Here is a 22862-nt window from a genome sequence, read left to right as displayed (position 1 = left end):
GTACACAATGTAAAAGCACTAATATTTTTTTTAAATATATCAATATATACAAAAACGTTACTTTTCTTTAATACTTGATTTACTCTAACTTGCATTTGTCTGCCCCGTGTTAAATCTCTTGTTACTGTTAAACTACTTCGACTTTGACTGTCATTACATATTTTTTTCTTTTTGGAGGCACATGCCAGCTTTATGGATTCGCTTATAGATAACAATGGGTACTACTACAGCCAACTTTCTCAAGCAGAGAGCTGGGTAGTAAAGAATGTTGACGTTCTCCAGCTGTATTGACGCCTAGTGGTTGTGTGCACTGCACATGCGCGTTCTTGTGCGCAGCGCGCAAGCGTGTTGCAAGCGCAGTGGAGCCGGATGTATAGGAAAAGGCCTTCCGGGACTGAGGCGCACACAGCAGCACGAAAATGGCGGAGATCGCCAAAACACACGAAGGTACGTTTATTTTCTAATAATTTGCTTGAAAATGTCGCATTTTATCGTATCATATGTATTTTTCCTGGGCGTTATTGTTCTTTCAGTTCTAAGTGGAATTAATGAGAAATAAGCAGAATTAGGCCACTTTGAGGTGGTGAATAGAATATGGCGTCTGTCCGTTGAATTAAACCTGATCGTGGCGCACATGAGAAATATCAGAACAACCTTCATCTGGAGAGCTTTATTGGGGACTGATAGCAGATATTTACTTTAAGTTGTAAAAACATATACTAGTCTGTATAAAACTGTTCTGGCCTTAAACACTCAAGTTTGAGTGTTGTGGTGGTAAGACACTTTCCATCTCAGGTTTTTTTGTGTGTGTTGCGACAAATAGGTGTAGCGAATCAAAAAGTTTACTGATATAGCTGATGGAAATGCAAATTGTCGCTTAAATTTCATATGTGTCGACATAATATTTTTCCATTTAACTCTAGTGAATTACTTCTATGTCGGTATTTCAAATGTCGTGAAAAAAGGGTTTGGAAACACTCTTTGTCGAGAAACTAGGCATAAATGTATTTACGCAAAAATGTTGTGTCCCATAACAGAATTTTCCTCAATCTGTAGTCTGACGAATAGACGGCAGTAAGGAAATTAGCCCGCAATACAAAAAACATATTTCTGTTCACAAATGTTTTAAATTATAATTCAAATAGCTTCAGTGTGCTTTTTTGGAACACTAATTTATAGACCAATTATATTAAATTATTGTATAGCTTTTGAAAAAATTCCAGGATATTCCCTGTATTAAATTGAATAAATGACATCACAAAGCATTAAATAAAAAAAATACCAAACAAAAAAAATTATATTTTTAGGTCTATATAGTTGCCTTTGCTTTACACAAACTTAAATTAGCCCTACCCTGTTCTGTAGATGAAAAAAGTCTGCTGAATGACTTTCTCAAAATGTTCTACACTTTTTTTTTAAAGACTATAAACTATCAGAACTATTTGTCCAATGCTTAGTTCACTTTCAGAAAACAAGCTTTTGAACATTTTAAATCTAACCCTCTTTACCTCGGATCGCTTTTGCAGAGCTTCTTCAGAAAATGGCATTTGCATTATGACTCAAAACTAATTTTCGATGACAATCAAGTCCAGTTGGTTATTAAAAGTTGTTGGACAAATATCCGGGATATTATGCAGTTATGATGGCAATGCTTTAGATGATCGATCTAATGTCTAATATCGGGAGTGTATCATATGTAAACCCTGATATTTCATAGCATTAATTTTTCTTTAATAGCTGTGCACACAGCATACAGTTACACACCAATGGATGGTCCTTATACTAAGACCGAACGTTTTCCACACTATTTGGTGCAGGTTGCCAGCTTGAACAGGGCCATGAATGTTTACTTATGGTCGCAACCGGTGGCATCCTGTGGATGGCGCAACATCAGGACCAATATTACAGTCCTGTCAGAAGGGCAACGGCTCCCTTTGATTGCAATTCCTCGTCTTCTGATTGCATTTATTTGTGAAATTAAAATTATAGTAAGCTGGCTAATTTCAATTGTCTCAATACTCTTCCCATTTTACCAAAACTTTGAGGGGAAGAAATTAGGGACATGTGGGAGGCGAAAGGTACACCATTAGCGATATACACAGATTTCTGTATGTTTTTTCATGAATCACAGCAACAACAATACTGAGCATCATGGCTTTTCCCACAGGAGCGAATATTTGGACACACTGACACACACACACGTTGTGTGGCAGTTGACTCAGTGCATATACAGCAGGCGAGTGTTTCAAACAGCTAGACAGAGCGCAGCTAAATGGAACAGAATACAGCGTCTTCAAAACTGAACTTCAACTTAACACGCCTATTAAAATCGCAATGGTTATTACGTCTCCTGTTACTCCAACCGCAATTTGAAAATGGACCGTTCAGAAAACTGCTACACGCTTAACGGTAACCTGAAGGAAGAACAGACACGTGCGTTGTGTGCATACTTTCATTTACTTGGGCAGCAAATCTTCAAAATATAATACATTTTTTGATTTATGCAATCTTTTGTATATTTTGTAACCTATTATTTTAAAACAGGCTATAATAATGAATAGACGATACAATGGAACAACAAGATGTAATTCAGCAGCCAAAGACGTTTGTCAGACATGTTACTATATATACAGTTATGTACATGTCATTGCCCCAGTAATTTGTCAGAGTACTCGAGTAGACAAAATGCCCATCCCTTTATGCGACAGTGTTTTTTTTAAGCATGACATCACGCACACAATTTTTATCGAAAAAACTAAATTTAAATGGAAACAGGCACATGATGGCACACTTTGTCGATAACAACAGTGCGAAAAGTGGATGGAAACTAGGTTATTGGCACACTGATGTATTGAATCTAAAATGGCGTTCCAAACACGCAGACAATCACGGAGAACTAAAAGATTAACACTATGTGGAACAGTTTTTATAGATGTTTTAAATTGGATTTGATTGTATTCTATCACTCTGTAGAGTGTGTGGACTGTTCAGTTTAGAGTTATTTAGCATGGTCCTATTATGCAACAGAGTGATTTTTGTTCTCTGCATCTCGCACTCCTTTAACATAGTCAGAACTTTAATGAGTTTACGCAAAACATTTTACAAGTTACAAATTTACAATCTGTTATTAGGTAACATGCAGATTAATTGCATTACAGTCTGTTGCATGATTAATTGAAAAATAAACATTGCAGTGTAGCAGTCAGACACAACCTACATACAGACATAATGCTGACATGTATGAAACAATTATGGATTATCTGCAGACAGTGCTCAGCAGTTGTAACAAATTATTGTAATCACTTAAGCATTTTAGCTTCTTTAACTTGGGAGCATTTTTGGGCTACTGCCTGCAAATTTCACTCAATTTTATAAGATCACCATTTACACAAACTGTAGACTTTATTGTCAAAAACTGTTATAGCAGTAACATTGTTTCATTGAAAATCTTGGCCTCTTGAGTGGACTAGAAGCTCAATCTAGATGTCATTAGAAAGTTGAGATCCTCTCATTTTTATATATATATATATACACACACACACACACACACAAAAACATTTTATCATCAATAGTTGATAACATATGTTTCCTACTGGACTGCATATTTTGTTCTGGTCATCTATGATATAACATTAGATTATTCACACAAGCAAGCTTACGGACAATTAAAAAGAAAACTGCCTAAGGTAAAAGCATAGTGTTTAGCTATTTGGGGCTTACAGCTGCAGTGATCGGCGTATAAGAGACATTTTGATTTGTTGTCTTACAGATATCATATTTCACTTTGTGATTCTTTTGAAAATCTTTCAAACTGGTATTTGGGCAACAAAATAAACTAGTCACATTACTAAGAATTAGAGCTTTCATTTGATGTATGATTTGTCTAAGTGCTATTTGAAAGACACTTATATTCATATTAATATTTCTACCCCATAACCTCTAGGTGGCACTGATTTGCGACACATGTTTTCAGGTTAGGGTTGCTCTGTTTACCGGTACCAACAAAGTACCACAATACCAAAAAAGTTCAAATGGTACTATATCATCTTGTTGTTAATTTTAGTACCGTATTACAATATGCTGTCATTAGCTAAATATTATGAGATGTGACAGTTTTGAGATGAAATCAACGATAATTTGAAAATAAAATTAAAAACCTCTGGATATGCCAAAGTGTGATCTTTAAACAGCAGAATGATGTAATTTAATTAATTATATACAGTCACATACGCTGCACACTCACACAAATGATAACTAACTCGAAAAACAGAAAGAACTCAAAGGTCTGTCAAAGTAATAGTCCTGCTAGCATGAAAGCTCTATTCAAATGGATGCGTGAAACTGAAGACTGAAAAATATACCTACTGTATAAAAATATAATATAAAAAAAAGTAACAATAATATTCAATAACAATTATATAATATTAAATGGTTGTTGTAGTATTATTATTTGTAAGCATTATCGCAAACATAAGCAGCCTTGTGAAACGGATAATCCACTTTTTTCATGTTTTCATTAATGCTGTGAAGCTCTGTTGTGCTGCATTTTGTTTTGTACCAAATTTTACATTTTTTTGTAAAACAAAAAAATAATTATTATATTTTTTTTTGATTAAAACTGTATCGATTTGATTACACTGTTTGATCATAACATTTAATTACAACATTTAACATGGAATCCAGACAAATTAAAATAGAAAATGCATCATTTGAATCTGTAAGACTTTATGCTGTTCTTTTAATCAAGTAATTTTCTGTGTAATTTCATAAAACATATGAGGCTTTTTATTTGTTGATTTTAGTATCGATACCGAGGTACCATGGCTGGTATCTTACCAAAGCCAAATTTTTGGTATCAGGGCAACAATATTTCAGCCATTGTTTTATGTAACTGTTGGTTATCTAGGAAAAGTTCAGATTCTGAGACTTATGTATTTGAAGACTTGAACATTAAGCTTTAACTGTTTTTCGTGGCATAGCGCCCCCTTTTGGACTTGTTGACGGGTCTTAAAGTATTAATCTCTTGTTGTATTGTTAGACATTGAGGCGCAGATCCTGGAAATCCAGGAGAAGAAGGCTGCCCTCGTGGAAGGAGCAGATCAAGGTGTTGGGCTTGATTCCACTGGATATTATGACCAGGAAATCTATGGAGGCAGTGACAGCCGATTTGCTGGATACGTGACTTCAATTGCTGCCAACGAGCAAGAAGACGTAAGTGATGACATAATCCCTAGTAGTAATCCTTTCATTTGAGTTTGTCAGCTATGTATTTGGTGCATGTGTAAAATCTGAGTTTCTTAACTATTTTATTTTAGGATGATGATGAGGATTCATCCACAAGTCTGCTTGGACCAAAGAAACCAGGTTACCATGCTCCAGTTGCAATTCTCAATTCCATTCCTCAGTCAGATGAGCAGGTAATTGACTTTAACACTCTTAAATGCATTTTTTGCTTCCTGATGAATTGAGTATGGCTTCAGCTTTTATTAAATTTAGCCAAATTGCATTTCTATTATGTTTAAAATAGAAGAGAATTATGATGAATCACAATTCTCTTTATCACCTTTCTGCAGTATGATCCCTTTGCGGAACACAGACCACAGAAGATCTCAGACCGTGAGGATGAGTACAAGAAACGCAGACAAAAGATGATCATCTCCCCAGAGCGTCACGACCCTTTTGCAGATGGTAAATTTCACATTATTGTTCTTTTAGTTTATTAAATCTGTTCATAATGATCGTTATTTACTCTTCCTCTGATATTCTGGTCCAGACCAGCCTTTTTGGTGCGTAACCCTTCGAACACCACCCAACGGCTTGCTCCCTGGGTTCAATTCTCCTACATAAACCTGCCTCATTAAAACATCCACAGATCATTTGAGATTAGTTCATAATTACAAAGAAGCTGGGCATCGAGCTTTACTGTCAAAATGCTTTTTTCTTTTCTCTTGGTGGGGAGAAAGTTAGTTGGGTGGTGTCATTTTTCCTGCCAGGACATAGGTTGCAGGTAGGAGTGTTGTTCGAAGGGTTTATGCACCACAGACACTTTGAGGTATAAGTACACTATAGTGTTGCTTGCCCTGAAGTTTTCCTTCTCACTTTTCTATTATTCCATAGTAGGCTATATTCTACCTATTTGCCCTATGACATGTCTGCTAGACACCCATGATGTGCTTAAGACAGCAATGTATCAGTAGATTCCTGGTATCAAACAAGAGTGGAACTCTTTAAAAAATACAAAATAAAAGCCACCTGTGGACAAGCATTACAGTTTACTATACTTATTGTAGTTGGCCCAAAGCCTAAAAAGGTGAAATGAAGGGCCAATGAAAGCTTAGATTTTCTGACATATAGACTAATATTTTTAAACCTTTATGCCCGTGGGTGATCACAAATTAGGAAGTTAGTAAGAGCAAAACCACATCACTTAAGATCAGATTATGGGAGGGAATTGATTCTGAATCAGGCAAAACATTTTGCATGTAGTCCCAGACAGAGGAATCTTTACAAAACTGTTGTGTAAATATATTTCTATTTTATGATAATAAAATAGAGATATATCTATTGAAGAATCTGTGTACCAAGATTCCACAGGCCCATACTAACTGTCCTTAATTTCTCTCCTACAGCAGTACTGCTATGCCAGTCCTGTCTGCACTCTCTTAAGGGTGCAGCAACTCGTCCTGTGTAGGTTATGGTCAACAGAAAGAAGCGTGTTTGTCAGTTAAATCAAGACTATAGTTGGAAGTTCTGGCCTGGTGTGAGGCCAAAGGGTCTGTCAGGGGAAACCACCATGGCTTCACAGAAACTTTTTTACTTTTTTGAAAGTGATAAATATATTTTAAAGCATCATAAAGGGAATTTGTCACAACTTCATGCCATACCCTCTCATTTCAGTTTGTTTTAACCAATTCATCGTAGTATTTTTATTTAATGAGGATAGTTCCACACTTATACACACAAATTTGCATTTTCAGTCCTTCATTTCAGAATTTATCTATCTATGAATATTCCCCAAAGTGTTTAGTGTCTCTTACTGCAACACGTACACTTCATATTATTCTAAGTTGGACCAATTAGAGGTTTGAGTACTACAAGGTTTTTTCCCCCCTTGTTTATAAATGAGTGACAAGAACAGAACAGGTGGTATGCTATTTTGTGTGAGTTCAAACCCTTTTCCAAAGTGTTACTAATGGTAAAGAGAAATTTTCTAGGCTTCTTTTCTGCCGGTTGAAGTCTGACTGCAGAGGGACCCTTGGCACTGAAAGTGTACGTATTCTGGAGAACACAGCCCAGGACCCTGCATCAGTGATGGCTATAATATACTCTCCTTATCTCCTCTTAAAAGCAACAGAAACCTCTTTGTACCTGCCTGTTCTTAATGTATGACTGTAAAGAGTCCTTAGTTTTTATTGTCTAGGGCTGTTTTGTCTTGAGAGGACATTAATTTAAACATTTAAGGCCATCTATTGAGGGACAGTTGACTGTAGTACTTTGTGTGTGTGAAAACGCTATTCATAACTCCCACTCAGCTGACCATCTCGCATCTTGTTGGTGCTCTTTCGCATAGGGGGCAAAACACCGGACCCCAAGATGCAGGTCAGGACGTACATGGATGTTATGAAGGAGCAGCATCTCTCCAAAGAAGAGGTAAACATTTCTCTTTCCTAAGACTTTGTTTGCTTGTTTTGAATGACGGCATTGTTTTATTATAGTACTTTCATTGATTCTGAAAGAGATACAAGTTTTTTCTTAAAACCTTTATGAATCTCTTTGCAGAGAGAGATCAGGCTGCAGATGCTAGAGAAAGCAAAATCTGGGGAGCTGAAAGCAGTGAACGGATCTGCTGCATCTCAGGCTGCCATAGCCAAACGTAAACGTCGCTGGGACCAGACAGCTGACCAAACCCCCAGCAATTCCACACCCAAAAAAGTCTCCAGCTGGGACCAGGCAGATGGAGCTGTTGAAGTAAGTGTAAACCATTTTTTCTCTAGCAACATTGTCAAGTTCATGCAACCAGTACAATAGTTAATCTTAATCTTTTCGCAACCTAGACACCAGGACACACACCTGGACACACACCTTCCAACAGTCGTTGGGATGAAACACCTGGCCGTTCCAAAGGTAGTGAGACTCCAGGAGCTACACCTAGTTCCCGTATGTGGGAGCCCACACCAAGCCACACCCCGGCCGGAGCTACCACGCCTGGTCGAGACACCCCTGGGCATGCTACTCCTGGCCATGGAGGGGCTACCTCCAGTGTGCGCAAGAACCGCTGGGATGAGACGCCAAAAACGGAGAGAGGTCTGTATTCTCTGTCCATCTAATTGTGCAATTTCTAACAGTAGATATTTGAAGCAGAGTTTTTGGTTTTAAATCATAATATTTTTTTATTTCAGAGACACCTGGTCATGGCAGCGGCTGGGCTGAGACCCCACGCACTGACAGAGGAGATGAGTCAGTGGGCGAGACACCTACCCCAGGGGCAAGCAAGAGGAAGTCAAGATGGGATGAAACGCCATCCAGTCAAATGGGATCATCAACACCTATTCTCACTCCTGGAAAGACCCCACTGGGAACACCTGCTATGAACATGGCCACACCCACTCCAGGTACTGGACCAATGCTGTTGATTGTGCTCCACTTATTTAATTCTATTACTTGAGTGAATTTTATATGCCATTAGCAGTATCAAATATAATTGCAAAAATAATATTTTTAAACTGTACCCCGACTTTCATTGATAAAAAACTTGCGCCATTGTTTGAGGCATTGTAGACGTTATGTAGGGCCAAGTCAGGCTGCTCGCACAGACAGGCGCAGAAATTCTACACATTACTGTAATAAAGCAATATGCCATGAAAAATGTATCCTGTTATACAATTTAAAATGTGAACCGTATACAGAATTGTGCTGTCACTGGCTTGAAATGTGGCTCAAATTGTCAGATTTCTGACCCGGAACTATCCATTTTGTTAGTTTTTAAATTTTCTTGTGGCAATTGCAGTGATTCTGAATGTTTGCAGGGCACCTGATGAGCATGACTCCAGAACAGCTGCAGGCTTGGCGCTGGGAGCGAGAGATTGACGAGAGGAACCGCCCACTGACTGATGAAGAGCTTGATGCCATGTTTCCAGAAGGATACAAAGTAATTCTATTAAGATTCATAAAAAACTTTTTGTTTTCTGTCTAAAAATTCTGTTGACCGTTTATCAACATTCTGATGTTGATTGGTTTTCCCCTACCAATTCTCTTAGGTACTGCCCCCACCAGCAGGCTATGTGCCCATTCGCACCCCTGCCCGTAAGTTAGCCGCCACCCCCACCCCAATTGGAGGCATGACTGGCTTCCACATGCAAACAGAGGACCGATCTATGAAGCAAGTCAACGACCAACCCTCTGGAAACCTGCCCTTCCTCAAGCCAGATGACATCCAGTACTTTGACAAACTATTGGTTAGTCCCGCTTAAACCAGGGTACCCTTATTCATAAAAAATCTGAAAATATTAGGTAGTTTGAAAAATGTAATTTCCAGAACTGGAAATGTCATGGAAATTAGATACATCTTAAGCAGGGTTCCCACTGATCCTTAAAAAAGGCACTTTGCCACTGCACGTTACGGTTTGACTCGCCTCAACTCTACTCTCTTTGCTTTTCTGAGCTTTCTTTTCCACTGCTGTATAGTGCAGTGGCTGATCGTCATAATTAGGTCACCTCTACTGCCGTGACATCATATTAAACACGACACAAACATTACTGACCAAAACAATTACACAACCGCTAGCTGTTAGCTACTAGCTCATTGTGCTGCACAAAGCAGTTATTGCATGGTGATTTTGCACATGTTTAACAGTTAAATTGGCCTGGTTGTTTTTGAAGCAGACTTTCCAGTACCTGGTCAACTAAATAAAGTGAAGCTTTCAAGCAGAGTATAGAGTTAACATAACAAAACATTCCATCCTCCATCGTGGATCAACGCCAGTCTAGGGCACACTCCCTCCCATTGCTCGCCGTTTAGCCTCCATTTTGTCAAACTACTTCCACTTTTCCTTGATGTGTCTGGTAGTGACTATCTCTCTGACCAATTGGTGATCTGCAGAATTTGACGTCACATTTAATATCGGCTCCCTAGGAACCTCGGCCGAGGTGGTACTAAAAAAGTACCAGATACTATCCACAGTGGAAAACCCCCAAAAAGCGAGCAGAGTCTATTTGGGTCAAGTTGTACCATGCAGTAGAAAAGCCCCAAGAGCCCCAAATTTAAGGTCATAAAAAGTCTTAAATATCGTAAATGATACAACAAAAGTCTTAATTATCATTTAAAGAGGTCTTAAATTTGGGGTTATCAGATTTCATAAGAATATGATTTAATTGAATAAATGCATGCGCTGCATCCTTCAGATTGGCTTGTGAGTGTTTCCAGCTGTTGCAGAGCAGTTTGCAATCATTAGGCTGTATCATCAATTTATGAAGAGCTATCACTAATGATCAACTGTTGATGATGATATAGTGTTGATAAAATATGACAGTTCACCTTTAATTGTATATATTGTAATGTGATGTAGATCATTGGAGTGTATGTTTTATTTTACTTTTCTGTTTGAATGATCCGCTGGAAGCATTGAAGTGCATACACCAGGGGCTCTTATTTTAAAATGTATTTCAGCCTTCAAAGTTAAAAGTTCTGCGCTATGAATCGCATAAATTGGTATTTTGGTAAAATGTATTAAAGGCCTACAATTTTAAAAAACAATTGGCAGATGAATTGCCTTTCGACGTATAATCTTATATGTGAATAACATGTCTTGAGTATTTAAAACTTGCATACAGTATATCCTACCCTGTTTTACTGATAAGCAATGTTATGGCCATGTTGAATGTATGCCATGCCTGTTTAAGTAGGAGTCTGTGATACGTTATTTTGAGATGATGTGGGTTTTGGTATGGGGGTACAGTATAAATGTTATTTGTTCAGGTCTCGAAAAAGATCTTGGTCTTAAATTGGATTTTAAAAACTGCAACAATCCTGTTAAGGAAGTTTCAATACTGCGTATATATTCTAATTTTTCAATTTATTTTTCTGCTTAGCTCAATTTTCATTAGCTAGAAATTGTTTGAGTACATTCTCTTCAGATTATTTTTATTCAGTTATCATGAAGCACTGAAAAAGTCATTCCCACTGTGGGAAGAGTGGGAACATTGTTAGCTGTCCTTAATCCACATGCTTTTTGTATATTATTATTATTATTATTTTTATTTATTTTTAATGTGTCCGTGATCATCCTATCTCTTCAGGTTGAAGTTGATGAGTCCACCCTTAGTCCAGAAGAACAGAAAGAACGCAAGATCATGAAGCTTCTCTTGAAGATTAAGAATGGAACACCTCCCATGAGAAAGGTTAACATCCTCTCTCACACTTTATTGAACTGTAATGCATGATTATGGTTACCTCTAATCATCTCTTTCCTTTCAGGCGGCTCTACGCCAAATCACAGATAAGGCCAGAGAGTTTGGTGCAGGGCCCCTCTTTAACCAGATCCTGCCACTGCTGATGTCTCCTACACTGGAGGACCAGGAGAGACATCTTTTGGTGAAGGTCATCGATCGTATCCTCTACAAACTAGATGACTTGGTTCGACCTTACGTCCACAAGGTAATTCATCTGTGCCTGATGATGTCATAGTCCTGTTGTTTAAAGTGTTTATAAATGTATTACTTTTGCTGTGTCTTTGCTAAAATGTATTCATTTGTTCTTGCAGATTCTTGTGGTGATTGAGCCCTTGCTAATTGATGAAGATTACTATGCTAGAGTAGAAGGTAGAGAGATCATCTCCAACTTGGCAAAGGTAAGACAGTTGATTCTAATTAGTGGTTGACCAATATATCGGCAAATGGAATTAATCAAATATTTGATATCATGAAATAATTGGCATTGGCTAATAACTATGCCCCCTTGGCCAATTAACGGAAATGTTTGCTCTCCCTTGTGTCAGTTCCAAAATTTTCTGAAAAGTATTTTAAGTAAATGTTTTTATTTAATGGAATTTCACACAAAAAATAAATTTAAATTTATTATTTTTAATCCCTTCATGTTTTCCTTTGCAGGCTGCCGGTCTGGCCACCATGATCTCAACCATGAGGCCTGACATTGACAACATGGATGAGTATGTGAGAAACACGACAGCTCGTGCTTTTGCTGTCGTGGCGTCTGCCCTGGGCATTCCATCTCTCCTGCCTTTCCTCAAGGCTGTTTGTAAGAGCAAGAAATCCTGGCAGGCTCGTCACACGGGCATTAAGATTGTACAGCAGATTGCCATTCTCATGGGCTGTGCTATCCTGCCCCATCTCCGCAGCTTGGTGGAGATTATAGAGCATGGTTAGTGTGTTCTACTGATAGGGAATTATTCTGGTGGTATAATATTGTCCAAATCCAGTGCTTGAAAGGCAAGCGTTGTATTTAAATCCCTCATTCGTTTTCACAATTTTATGCAAATAATTCAGCTCCAGTGACTCTTTATAGATGATTTCAACCTTCGGTGTGCTATGCATTAAAAAAAAACATTTAAGATTAAAGTTGAAAAATCTCACATTGGTTTACACTTACCTGCTGGTAATGATGTGATTTAAATTGTGGCATACTGAATCATATTTGGACTTTTCAAACTTTCAAATTGTTTTACCTTAAACTTTGCTAGCATTGGTATTTCTTTCAGGATCTCTTAAGTGTATTTAAATCTTTTGGTACTTGTGTCAAACAGTCCCCTTTTAAGTTAAAACTCAGAGTTAACATATGAGACGTTTATTGTCTGCAGTTTGTGCCAGTCTCAAGATAAATGGTTTTTATGTTTTTCACAGGTCTTGTGGATGAGCAGCAGAAAGTGCGAACCATTAGTGCTTTGGCTATCGCTGCCCTGGCTGAAGCTGCCACACCGTATGGTATTGAGTCTTTTGATTCTGTTCTGAAGCCTCTTTGGAAAGGTATCAGGCAACATAGAGGCAAGGTGAGCAAAATTATGCTTAAAGGATTTAATTGATGGAAAACCTCAAGTAGGGGTGTTGTGGTGTTAGCTTTCTTTTCAGTTGTCAGAGTCACAAGTTTAATGGGAAGTTTTATTATTGTGTCCACTCAGGGTCTTGCTGCCTTCTTGAAAGCTATTGGATACTTGATTCCTCTTATGGATGCCGAATATGCCAACTACTATACCAGAGAAGTGATGCTTATCCTCATTCGAGAGTTCCAATCTCCAGACGAGGAGATGAAGAAGATTGTCCTTAAGGTATATCAGGAAAAAAGCAATTATTAAGAAACAATGTTTTATCTTTTTGTACAGTTAGGGTCACTTTTTTTGTTTTTGTTTTTATAGGTGGTGAAGCAGTGCTGTGGCACAGATGGTGTGGAAGCCAATTACATTAAAACAGAGATCTTGCCCCCTTTCTTTAAACATTTCTGGCAGCACAGAATGGCATTGGATAGGCGCAACTACAGACAGGTGTGCTTGATCATCACATAATTAGGAATAACTACCCCTTGTGAGTTAACAACATCGTTATTTAACTTTGCTCCTCTATTTAATCACTCACCAGTTGGTGGACACTACAGTGGAGCTGGCCAATAAGGTGGGGGCAGCGGAGATCATCTCCCGTATTGTGGACGACTTGAAGGATGAAGCAGAGCAGTACAGAAAGATGGTAATGGAGACCATAGAGAAAATCATGGGTAACCTTGGTGCTGCCGACATTGATCACAAACTGGAGGAGCAGCTTATTGACGGTATCCTGTATGCCTTCCAAGAACAGACTACTGAGGTGAGTGACAGACTTGGCTGCATTTAAAAATGTCTTGTTTGGAATATCCTGGTCTAAGACTGATCACGATCTCACCTCTGTTTTCAGGACTCTGTGATGCTGAATGGCTTTGGTACGGTGGTAAATGCTCTGGGTAAGAGAGTTAAACCATACTTGCCTCAGATCTGCGGTACAGTGCTGTGGCGTCTCAACAACAAATCCGCCAAAGTCCGTCAACAGGCTGCTGACCTGATTTCTCGTACAGCGGTGGTCATGAAGACATGCCAAGAGGTGAGGGATGCCCAAATTAAGATAAATAATTTTATTTGTTCACATCAATATACACTCCATACCCCATAATGACAAAGCAAAAAAATTATTTTTTTAGTGTGAACTTTGCAAATGTATTAAAAAGAAAAAACTGAAATGTCACATTGACATAAGTATTCAGACCCTTTGCTATGACACTTGAAATTTAGCTCAGGTGCATTCCATTTCTATGGATCATCTTTGATTGGAGTCCACCTGTGGCAAATTAAAATGATTGGACATGATTTGGAAAGGCACACTTCTGTCTATATAAGGTCTTAGCTGAAAATGCATATCAGAGCAAAAAAAAACAAGCCATGAGGTCAAAAGAATTGCCTGTAGAAGTCCGACAGGATTGTGTCAAGGCACAGATCTGGGGAAGGCTACAAAACTTTTTTGGCTGCATTGAACGCAACAAAATACAGAGACAACCTGGTCCAGAGCGCTCAGGACCTCAGACTTGGCTGAATGTTCACCTTCCAACAGGACAATGACCCTAAGCACATAGCCTAGACAACTCTGTGAATGTCCTTGTGTGGCCCAGCCAGAGCCTGGACTTGAACCCAATCGAACATCTCTGGAGTGACCTGAAAATGGCTGTCCACCGAAGGCCCCATCCAACCTGACAGGGCTTGAGAGAATCTGTAGAGAAGAATGGCAGACAATCCCCAAATCCAGGTGTGAAAAGCTTGTCGCATCATACCCTAAAAGATTTGAGGCTGTATGTGCTGCCAAAAGTGCTTCAACTAAGTACGGAGTTAAAGGTTCGATGAGTTAAAGGTTTGAATACTTATGTCAGTGTGATATTTAAGTTTTTCTTTTTAATACATTTGCAAAGTTATCAAAAATTATTACCCAGTTATTATGGGGTATGGAGTGTAGATTGATGTAAAAAGATTAAATAATTGAAAGCATTTTAGCGTAAGGCTGCAACATAACAAAATGTGAAAAATGAAGGGACCTGAATACTTTATGAATGCCCTGTTTATGTATATACTGTATGGGCTGAAACATTTTACTATACTAGTTAATTTATGTATTAATAATGTGCACTAATATATATTTTTCCTATATATCCTATAGGAAAAGCTAATGGGACACTTGGGTGTGGTGTTGTATGAGTATCTGGGAGAAGAATACCCTGAAGTGTTGGGTAGCATCCTTGGAGCCCTTAAAGCCATTGTTAATGTCATTGGTAAGTGTATCCTTTTATTAGTGTTGCAAGCTAACGACCTCTGACTCAAATACTATATAGCAAATTTCATCATCTTTAGCAGACGTTTGACTCCACTTAGACTTTCTTGTGATGCGTCATAGTCCAGCTCAGTAGGTGACGTTAAAGCACCATAAGCTGGATTGCCAACCACAAATAAACAACACAAGAATAAGAAATACTTTCTTGCCTGTGACAGGGCTATGATCTTGAAAAAACATTTAACTGAATAGTACATGCATAAATGGCAATGGTGTTGATGTTGAAGGTGTTGTTGTTGTGTTTGATCAATAGCTGGTATTGCCTTGTCTGTGCTGTCCTGTTTGGTACACAATGATATCATCTTAGACAGATAGATAGCTATCAGCTAGCGAATCTCATTACCGGTTTCCATGACTGCAGGACAAGGTAGCCACTAGCCTGCTTATTCTTCCTAACTGGTGGATTTCATTATTGATTCAGTTAGCTGTTTGTGTGTGTAACTTTTTCGAACTGCTTGTGATTTTATCGAGACGTACCTGATCCGACCGTCTAGATGTAGAACATAAGCTAAATATCGAAAATGTTTTTTTCCGATAAAAATGTATATTGTTTTATTAGCCAGCCTTTGACAGAGAAAGACTTAGTATTTGAGAAATGCATAATTTCAATTTAAAACATTTCTACCAGTGACAAATATGTCCTACTGCTTTTTGACTCTGAATTAAGTGCATAAATGTCCCATTCTCAGGTATGCACAAAATGACCCCACCTATCAAAGACTTGCTTCCACGTTTGACGCCCATCCTGAAGAACAGGCATGAGAAGGTGCAGGAGAATTGCATTGATCTAGTGGGTAGAATTGCTGACAGGTCAGTGCTCCAGTTCATTGCATGGATTGTACTGCTATCTCCTGATTGTACTGCTATCTCCTTTTTATAATCCCTCTCAAACACTGATTATCATGTCTTTACAGGGGTGCAGAGTACGTGTCTGCCAGAGAGTGGATGCGAATCTGTTTTGAATTGCTGGAGTTGTTGAAAGCCCACAAGAAGGCCATCCGCAGAGCAACTGTCAACACTTTCGGCTACATTGCCAAGGCCATTGGGTATGAGATTAATTCTTTCTCTGAAATGCAGAATGCACCATTGGAGTTAAAATTATACAATGTTGGTCTAATATTATTCCAATATTTTTAATTCTCTAGTCCTCATGATGTGCTGGCCACATTGCTCAACAATCTAAAGGTACAGGAGCGTCAGAACCGCGTGTGCACAACGGTAGCCATCGCTATCGTGGCAGAGACGTGTTCACCTTTCACAGTGCTTCCTGCACTGATGAACGAGTACCGCGTTCCAGAGCTTAACGTTCAGAATGGTGTCCTGAAGTCTCTGTCTTTCCTGTTTGAGTACATTGGTGAAATGGGAAAAGATTACATCTATGCTGTCACACCTCTGTTGGAGGATGCTCTAATGGACCGGTGAGAGAGGAAATTAATTATTGCTTCACACAATACAGATGCCACCCAAAACTTGTTTAATTTAATAGTCTTTTATAACATCCTGTATTTGTGCTCTCCTTTTCAGAGATCTCGTGCACAGGCAGACAGCCAGCGCTGTGGTGCAGCATATGTCTCTTGGCGTTTATGGTTTTGGCTGCGAGGATTCTCTTAATCATTTGTTAAACTATGTGTGGCCCAATGTCTTTGAGACGTCTCCTCATGTTATACAAGCTGTAATGGGGGCTCTTGAGGGTCTGCGGGTGGCGATCGGACCCTGCCGCATGCTACAGTATTGCTTGCAGGTATATCACACGTCTCACTTGGGAATTTCTTGACCTACATGTAATCTGTAAAACTACGAAATGCAATTAAAGCAATGGGTCTCAAGAGGGGGGAGACAGTGAGACGCAACAGGATAAGACATCCATCTGATGCATGTGTCCCTAGACCAACTATTTAACCCTTGTGTTAGTTTGTGATAACGCCTTTTGTGTTCCCATTCAAATATGACCGTCCCACTATGATCTTTGTCAACTTTTTTTTTTTTGTAATTATGACAGGTTTTTGCTTTTTTTTTTTTTTTTACATTTTAAAAATATCTACTTTTTATTGATATGATTCATTGAACTGAGCTTGTACTAACTGGGCTAGTGGAGGGCAGTCCCTGCAGAAAACAAATTATAATTATGTAATAAATTAATAACCTTTTCCTTGATCTAAACAAAATAGGTGTCATTTTAAAGCTTAGAATCTGGACATTCTAAGCTTATATAGCTGATCCCACCAATTCTTAAATATTGCTTTTAATTTGCTGACAAATTTGATTTCTCATAATTTGCACATTTGTTATCAACTACAATTATATTCAGAGTTGATAAAAACGTAAAGATGAGATGTCCATGCGTTTAATATAATTGGAAAGAACGCAATTAGTAAAATGTAGTGAACAAATGTTTCACTCAGAGACTTATTCCCACTAACACATAAATATTATAAACCGGAGTGTCTTGGTCACATTTTTCCTTATTACTTCCTGAAACATACATTTAACCTAGACAATGACATATCATAACTTACAGAAGACTATCGCAATTCAAACGAGCTCAAACGCAACATAATATAATAATGTTATAATAAAGTGTAGATGGAAAGACAATGCACAAAAGGGCACTGCACACACGTTGGGTGTGTTTTTGTACGCGCACATGTCTGAGGACTCTTTGTGAGCGAACACACATCCACATATGTGCTCCTCTAAAGGATTGGGAGGCTTCTGAACACTTAATATTTTGTAGTCTAATACATTCATTTTGAGTGGCCGGTCACTTAAAGACCAGGAACACCACAGGAGTAACAAAGTGAAATGGCAATCAAATTTTATGAAATGTTTTGTAAGTCCAAAAATTTTATTCCAACTGATTGAAATAAAGTACAGTTTTCAGAAAGAAATTTTAACCATTCAGTTTTGACCGGAACACAGTATATGGGTTAAAAAAAAAATTTTTAAGTGCAGATGGCATGCAATAAGTTGTTTCGATATCCTCATGCTGTTGCTTGGAAATATTTTTTCATGCTCTTTACTAATATATATATATATATTCTTAAAAAGTTCCAGTTTTCTAATGGTTTAATTTTTTTTCTTTCTCTCAATAGGGTTTGTTCCACCCTGCTCGCAAAGTCCGTGATGTGTACTGGAAGATCTACAACTCCATCTATATTGGCTCCCAGGATGCATTGATTGCACATTATCCTCTTGTCTATAACGATGAGAAGAACTCATTTGTTCGCTACGAGTTGGAGTACTACCTGTGAATATATACTACCTGTGCACTCTCATCTGTATCTGTCTTATTCATGGTTTATAGGACTTCCATTTTTTTATGTTCTTTGGTAGATTGCAACTAGTACCATGAATTCTGTGGTCGAAAATTTATTTCTTATTAAAGAACAGAAAAAGCTGGGGGAAAAAGAATGTTTTATGTGAAACTTTGACGTTTCTGTTTTTACAGCATGGCACCATGCAAAGTGACCGTTAAAATAAGAGCAGATTTGCTGAGGATTGTGAAACATTGGTAAATCTTAAGTTTGAGACTTGTGTCCTGGTCTATCAAGTTGCTCTCTTGCTCAGTCACATATCTGTTCTTATGTTGATTAGTTTGGCTGAATAAACATTTGTGTATTAAAAGTTATCGAGCTCACCTTTTGTTTTTTTGTGGCAGTTCAGCACAACCAAATTAAATCCTTATTAAATTTTATCAAGGCTTTGTTCAGACAGGCAGCAAAAGTCAGATTGGTTTTAAAGTGTATCTGACTTAATTGTTTGTAGTCCTTAAACAACAAATCAGATTTTTTACAAACCCGATAACGCACATTTATATATCAGATTTTTGGTAATGGTTTCAGTCTGAATTGTTGGTTACAATTTCAAAAACTTTTTTACATTTACTATGAAGAAGTCAGAATTGAGTAAAGTATGAACCAAGCCATAAGACAAGAAAAAGATAATCTAACTGGAGCTAAATATGCTATTACTAGACATTTTAAAACCTAAATCTTTGACTTGAGTATGGGAAGCTTTTCTAAGTTAATGATTTGAGTTTTAAATGTTGTTTTTGTTTTCATATTGCAATATTTTGTGTATTCACAATTCCTGTGTTGAGGAATTTTCATTTTAAATGAATCCATTATCTCAGTTTTTGTTTGCTTGTATACCACATTCTACTTAGACATAACACTGCATAGGTGGAGGGAAATTGTAATTTGTGGTTTATGAACAAACATGTTGGTTCCTGGAGTTTCTCAGTATAAAAACCATACTTGAGGCCAGTCTTGGGTAGTGAATCTGGGGAATTATTTTAAATGTTTGTCCTTTTTATTGATATCTATTCATATTGAAAGTTGTCAAAAAAAAAGTGGTTTATCATGGACTGTACCATCCTATACATTTGTGACTGTCTAGGCCTACCCTGCTTAGTTAAAATGGCCTAAGCTGGTTAATTTGCTGGTTTTAGCCAATCAGACAGGGCATTTTTAGCTGGTCAGACAGAGCGACCAGCCAATTGTTGTAAGCTGGTCCTGTGTAAACACATATGCAACAGCTACTTCCTGAGGTTTCCTTTTGACCCACTAATCCAAACTCTCATGCATCTTTAAATAGATTTTCAGTATCAGTCAGATACACATACAGTTGTACAACTGTACAAAACAATAAGAAATAGAGAGCATTGCTGCGTGACTCCAGTCAGGCTTCCCGAGCAACCAATTGGCCCGGTTGCTAGGGTGGGTGAAGTCATGTTGGGTTAACCTCCTCGTGGTCGCTATAATGTGGTTTTTGCTCTCGGTGGGGCTTGTGGTGAGTTGTGTGTGGATGCCATATAGAATAGTGTGAAGCCTCCTCATGTGCTAAGTCTCCGCAGGAACGTGCTCAACAAGCCACGTGATAAGATGCGTGGATTGACGGTCTCTGATACGGAGGCAATTGAGATTCGTCCTCCACCACACAGATTGAGGCGAGTCACTACGCCACCATGAGGACCTACAATGCATTAGGAATTGGGCATTCCAAATTGGGGAGAAAAATGGGAATATATATATATATATATACAGCATTTAGAAGAGTATTACTCTTAGGTGGCTTATGTTTATATGCCTAACTACACTAACATTTTATAGTTAGTCATGAATAAATATGTGTGAAAAAATCCCAGCTGCCCATTGAAAAGTTAGGTGACATTAAAATGAGTTGAAAACGCCAATGCAACAGATCATAATTAAAGGAATATTTCAAACAAAAAAATAAAATTCTCTGATAATTTACTCACCCTCGTGCCATCCAATAACTTGTATGACTTTTGTTCTTCAGCAGAACACAAAAAAAGATTTTTAAAAGAATATCTCAGCTCTGTTGGTCCTTAAAATGCAAGTGAATGGGGGCCAGACCTTTATAGCTCCAAAAATCATTTACGGGAATCATAAAAGCAATCCATATCTTCAGACGTGATATGATAGTGTGCGTGAGAAAAGAACAATATTTAAGTCATTGTTTTTACATTAAAAATCTCCACATTCACTTTCAGATGTGAAAGAGAAACTAAACAGGCACCAAATGTGACTTTTAGATGTAAAAGGACTTCACTTTTGATATTTTTTCTCACCCACACCTAACTTCTTTGAAGATATGGATTTAAACACTTAAATCATATGGATTACATTTATGTTTCCTTTATGTTATTTTTGCTGCTTCAAAGTTTTGGTCAATGTTCATTGTGGGGCCCTACAGAGCTGGGATATTTGTATATATTTTTTTATTAGTATTCTGCTAAAGAAAGAAAGTCAGACACATCTGTGATGGCATGTGAAGGATGAGAGAATAATTTTTTTTGGGTGAATAATCTATTGAAGTTCAGCTCACGTTCAGAGTGATTATTGTCTTTACTATATTACTTTTTGACCGTTTGCAAATCGCTTAATCTTCACTCTGAAGGAACTGCTTATATAAAATTCAATGCTTAGATAAAACTAATGATGGCTGGCGTTGAGAAGTACTTCTCAACGCCAGCCGTCATTAGTATATATATATATATATATATATATATATATATATATATATATATATATATATATATATATTAGCGTGTTGTTTCGCTTCGACATCTAGCTTCAATTAACTGATAAAAAAAACGATTCACCAATTCTTCGAAATAGTTCGAAATGGCATACTATATTTACCACTCTTACTATTTTCCCCATAGACATATATGACAGAAGTAGTAAGATTAGTATGTGTAGTATGCCATTCCATACTCAGCAATCCTTTAATTTGGGAAACGGTTTGACCGAATCATTAAAAATAACCGATTAAAAAAAATTTACTCGTTGGTGCATAAGACCTCTCCAGTGAGGGCATCAGTGAGGCTACGATGGCCTATCGGAAGAACTGACACTCAGTTTGTGCATCAGAAACATGGGAGAAATTACAAATCCTACTATGGTGAATGATCAGCTCATGAAAATTAATTAGGTCACTAGTCGTAGGATTCGTTAATTGGCCAGCTCATCAGCGCCTACTCTACGAGCGTCCGCCTCTACGCCTATCAGACGAGGGTGAATCCAGCGTCTTGTTCACCTACATTCACCCTCCTTATCTGTTCCGTCCTGAGACACCTTTGTGCAAAGGGCACATGTTTTCATGTAGTCACGAACGGGTGCTCCTCTAATTAAGCCAAATACATTTAAAACATCAGCAACGATTACTATACTCTAAATGAAATATCTTGTGCTTAATATTCATAACCCTCGCCTTCAGCATAGTAGGATTCCTAAATTAGCGAGGGGTGGATAGACGATGCTGACTTCCTGTATTTTCTTATAACGAATGAATATTTAACGCAAAACATAAGTGAGTGGGATATAATAGCGGGACGCCGTTGATGCCACCGCTGTAAATGCGGATTGTTTACAGCTGCCTTCGCATCCTTTCCTCCCTCCCCTTTTCGTCTTTCCCACAGCGCCGGAGCGGTGGTGTTGTAGAGGCAGCGACTACAGCCGCTCCTGCTGACCGAAGATAGCGCTTGCAGAGCCGGCCACATTCTTCGCATCACACCGGGCCCTGGAGACTACGACTCACAACAGAGCAGGAAGAAAGCTTTTGATGCTATGTCATTGTGCATCGTTATCCTTCTGTAAAAGAATCATACAGACTCTTCTGGATTTTTCTACCCTTTAAACTCCAGGTCTTTTTAAGAGTTTGGATGTGCAGTTTCACATGATATGGCTGTTCTTAAACTAGTCGACCAGGTATGTGGGCTTTGGAATGTACTGTGCATTTTTGTATTCTTCCGCAAAGCTACTTACAGGAAGAGTTGAGATGGTTTATTGCACATTAAATAGTTTTTTCAATGCATGTACAAAATTGAAAATTGTATATGCTCCATTTATGCATGCTACAAAAACGGCATGATGTATGTGCAGTGTTTATGCATGCATGCATGCTACAAATGCATGACAGCACATACCATATCATAAAGGCTACACTGGATGAAGAATGCTGTTCTTCCCGAGGGCTAAAAACAATAA

General features: G+C 38.1%; 2 protein-coding genes across 5 annotated transcripts in view; both read left to right on the top strand.

Moving 5' to 3' along the window:
- Nucleotides 1–337: 337 nt before the first annotated feature.
- Nucleotides 338–18976, top strand: LOC127654786 (splicing factor 3B subunit 1). Of its 3 annotated transcripts, XM_052142205.1 has the most exons (25): nucleotides 338–447; nucleotides 5039–5211; nucleotides 5316–5417; nucleotides 5574–5688; nucleotides 7571–7650; nucleotides 7780–7968; nucleotides 8055–8304; nucleotides 8400–8612; nucleotides 9027–9148; nucleotides 9258–9455; nucleotides 11296–11397; nucleotides 11474–11653; nucleotides 11760–11846; nucleotides 12106–12376; nucleotides 12856–13001; nucleotides 13131–13277; nucleotides 13365–13490; nucleotides 13585–13806; nucleotides 13894–14076; nucleotides 15178–15289; nucleotides 16038–16158; nucleotides 16263–16394; nucleotides 16494–16766; nucleotides 16873–17089; nucleotides 18441–18976. In XM_052142205.1, exons 1-25 carry the CDS (start codon nucleotides 420–422, stop codon nucleotides 18597–18599), a joined length of 3948 nt encoding a protein of 1315 aa, XP_051998165.1. In that variant the 5' UTR covers nucleotides 338–419; the 3' UTR covers nucleotides 18600–18976. The 3 variants fall into 3 exon arrangements, with proteins under 3 accessions (XP_051998165.1, XP_051998167.1, XP_051998166.1); XM_052142206.1 differs by lacking the exons at nucleotides 338–447; nucleotides 5039–5211; nucleotides 5316–5417; nucleotides 5574–5688 and adding an exon at nucleotides 5724–7269; XM_052142207.1 differs by lacking the exons at nucleotides 7780–7968; nucleotides 8055–8304; nucleotides 8400–8612; ... (15 more) ...; nucleotides 16873–17089; nucleotides 18441–18976 and having other exon boundaries at nucleotides 6630–7591.
- Nucleotides 18977–22109: 3133 nt separating this feature from the next.
- The window catches only part of ankrd44 (ankyrin repeat domain 44), a 55344-nt gene continuing 54591 nt past the window's right edge, over nucleotides 22110–22862 (top strand). The window contains exon 1 of one of the 2 annotated variants that reach the window (XM_052142637.1): nucleotides 22110–22583. In XM_052142637.1, the coding sequence (XP_051998597.1) occupies nucleotides 22557–22583 (27 nt within the window). In that variant the 5' untranslated portion in view covers nucleotides 22110–22556. The remainder of the gene's footprint in view (nucleotides 22584–22862) is intronic. The other variant, XM_052142638.1, reaches the window with a different exon arrangement.

Source organism: Xyrauchen texanus, chromosome 14 (assembly GCF_025860055.1).
Source record: "Xyrauchen texanus isolate HMW12.3.18 chromosome 14, RBS_HiC_50CHRs, whole genome shotgun sequence".
NCBI classification, from domain to species: domain Eukaryota; kingdom Metazoa; phylum Chordata; class Actinopteri; order Cypriniformes; family Catostomidae; genus Xyrauchen; species Xyrauchen texanus.
This window is presented reverse-complemented; position numbering and strand designations above follow the sequence as displayed.

Excerpts from the sequence above, each read along its gene's own strand:
- LOC127654786 (XM_052142205.1), top strand. The coding sequence starts at position 420 with ATGGCGGAGATCGCCAAAACACACGAAG. Across the intron at positions 5,689-7,570 it reads TCACGACCCTTTTGCAGATG|GGGGCAAAACACCGGACCCC; the intron begins GTAAATTTCACA and ends TCTTTCGCATAG. Across the intron at positions 16,395-16,493 it reads TACATTGCCAAGGCCATTGG|TCCTCATGATGTGCTGGCCA; the intron begins GTATGAGATTAA and ends TTAATTCTCTAG.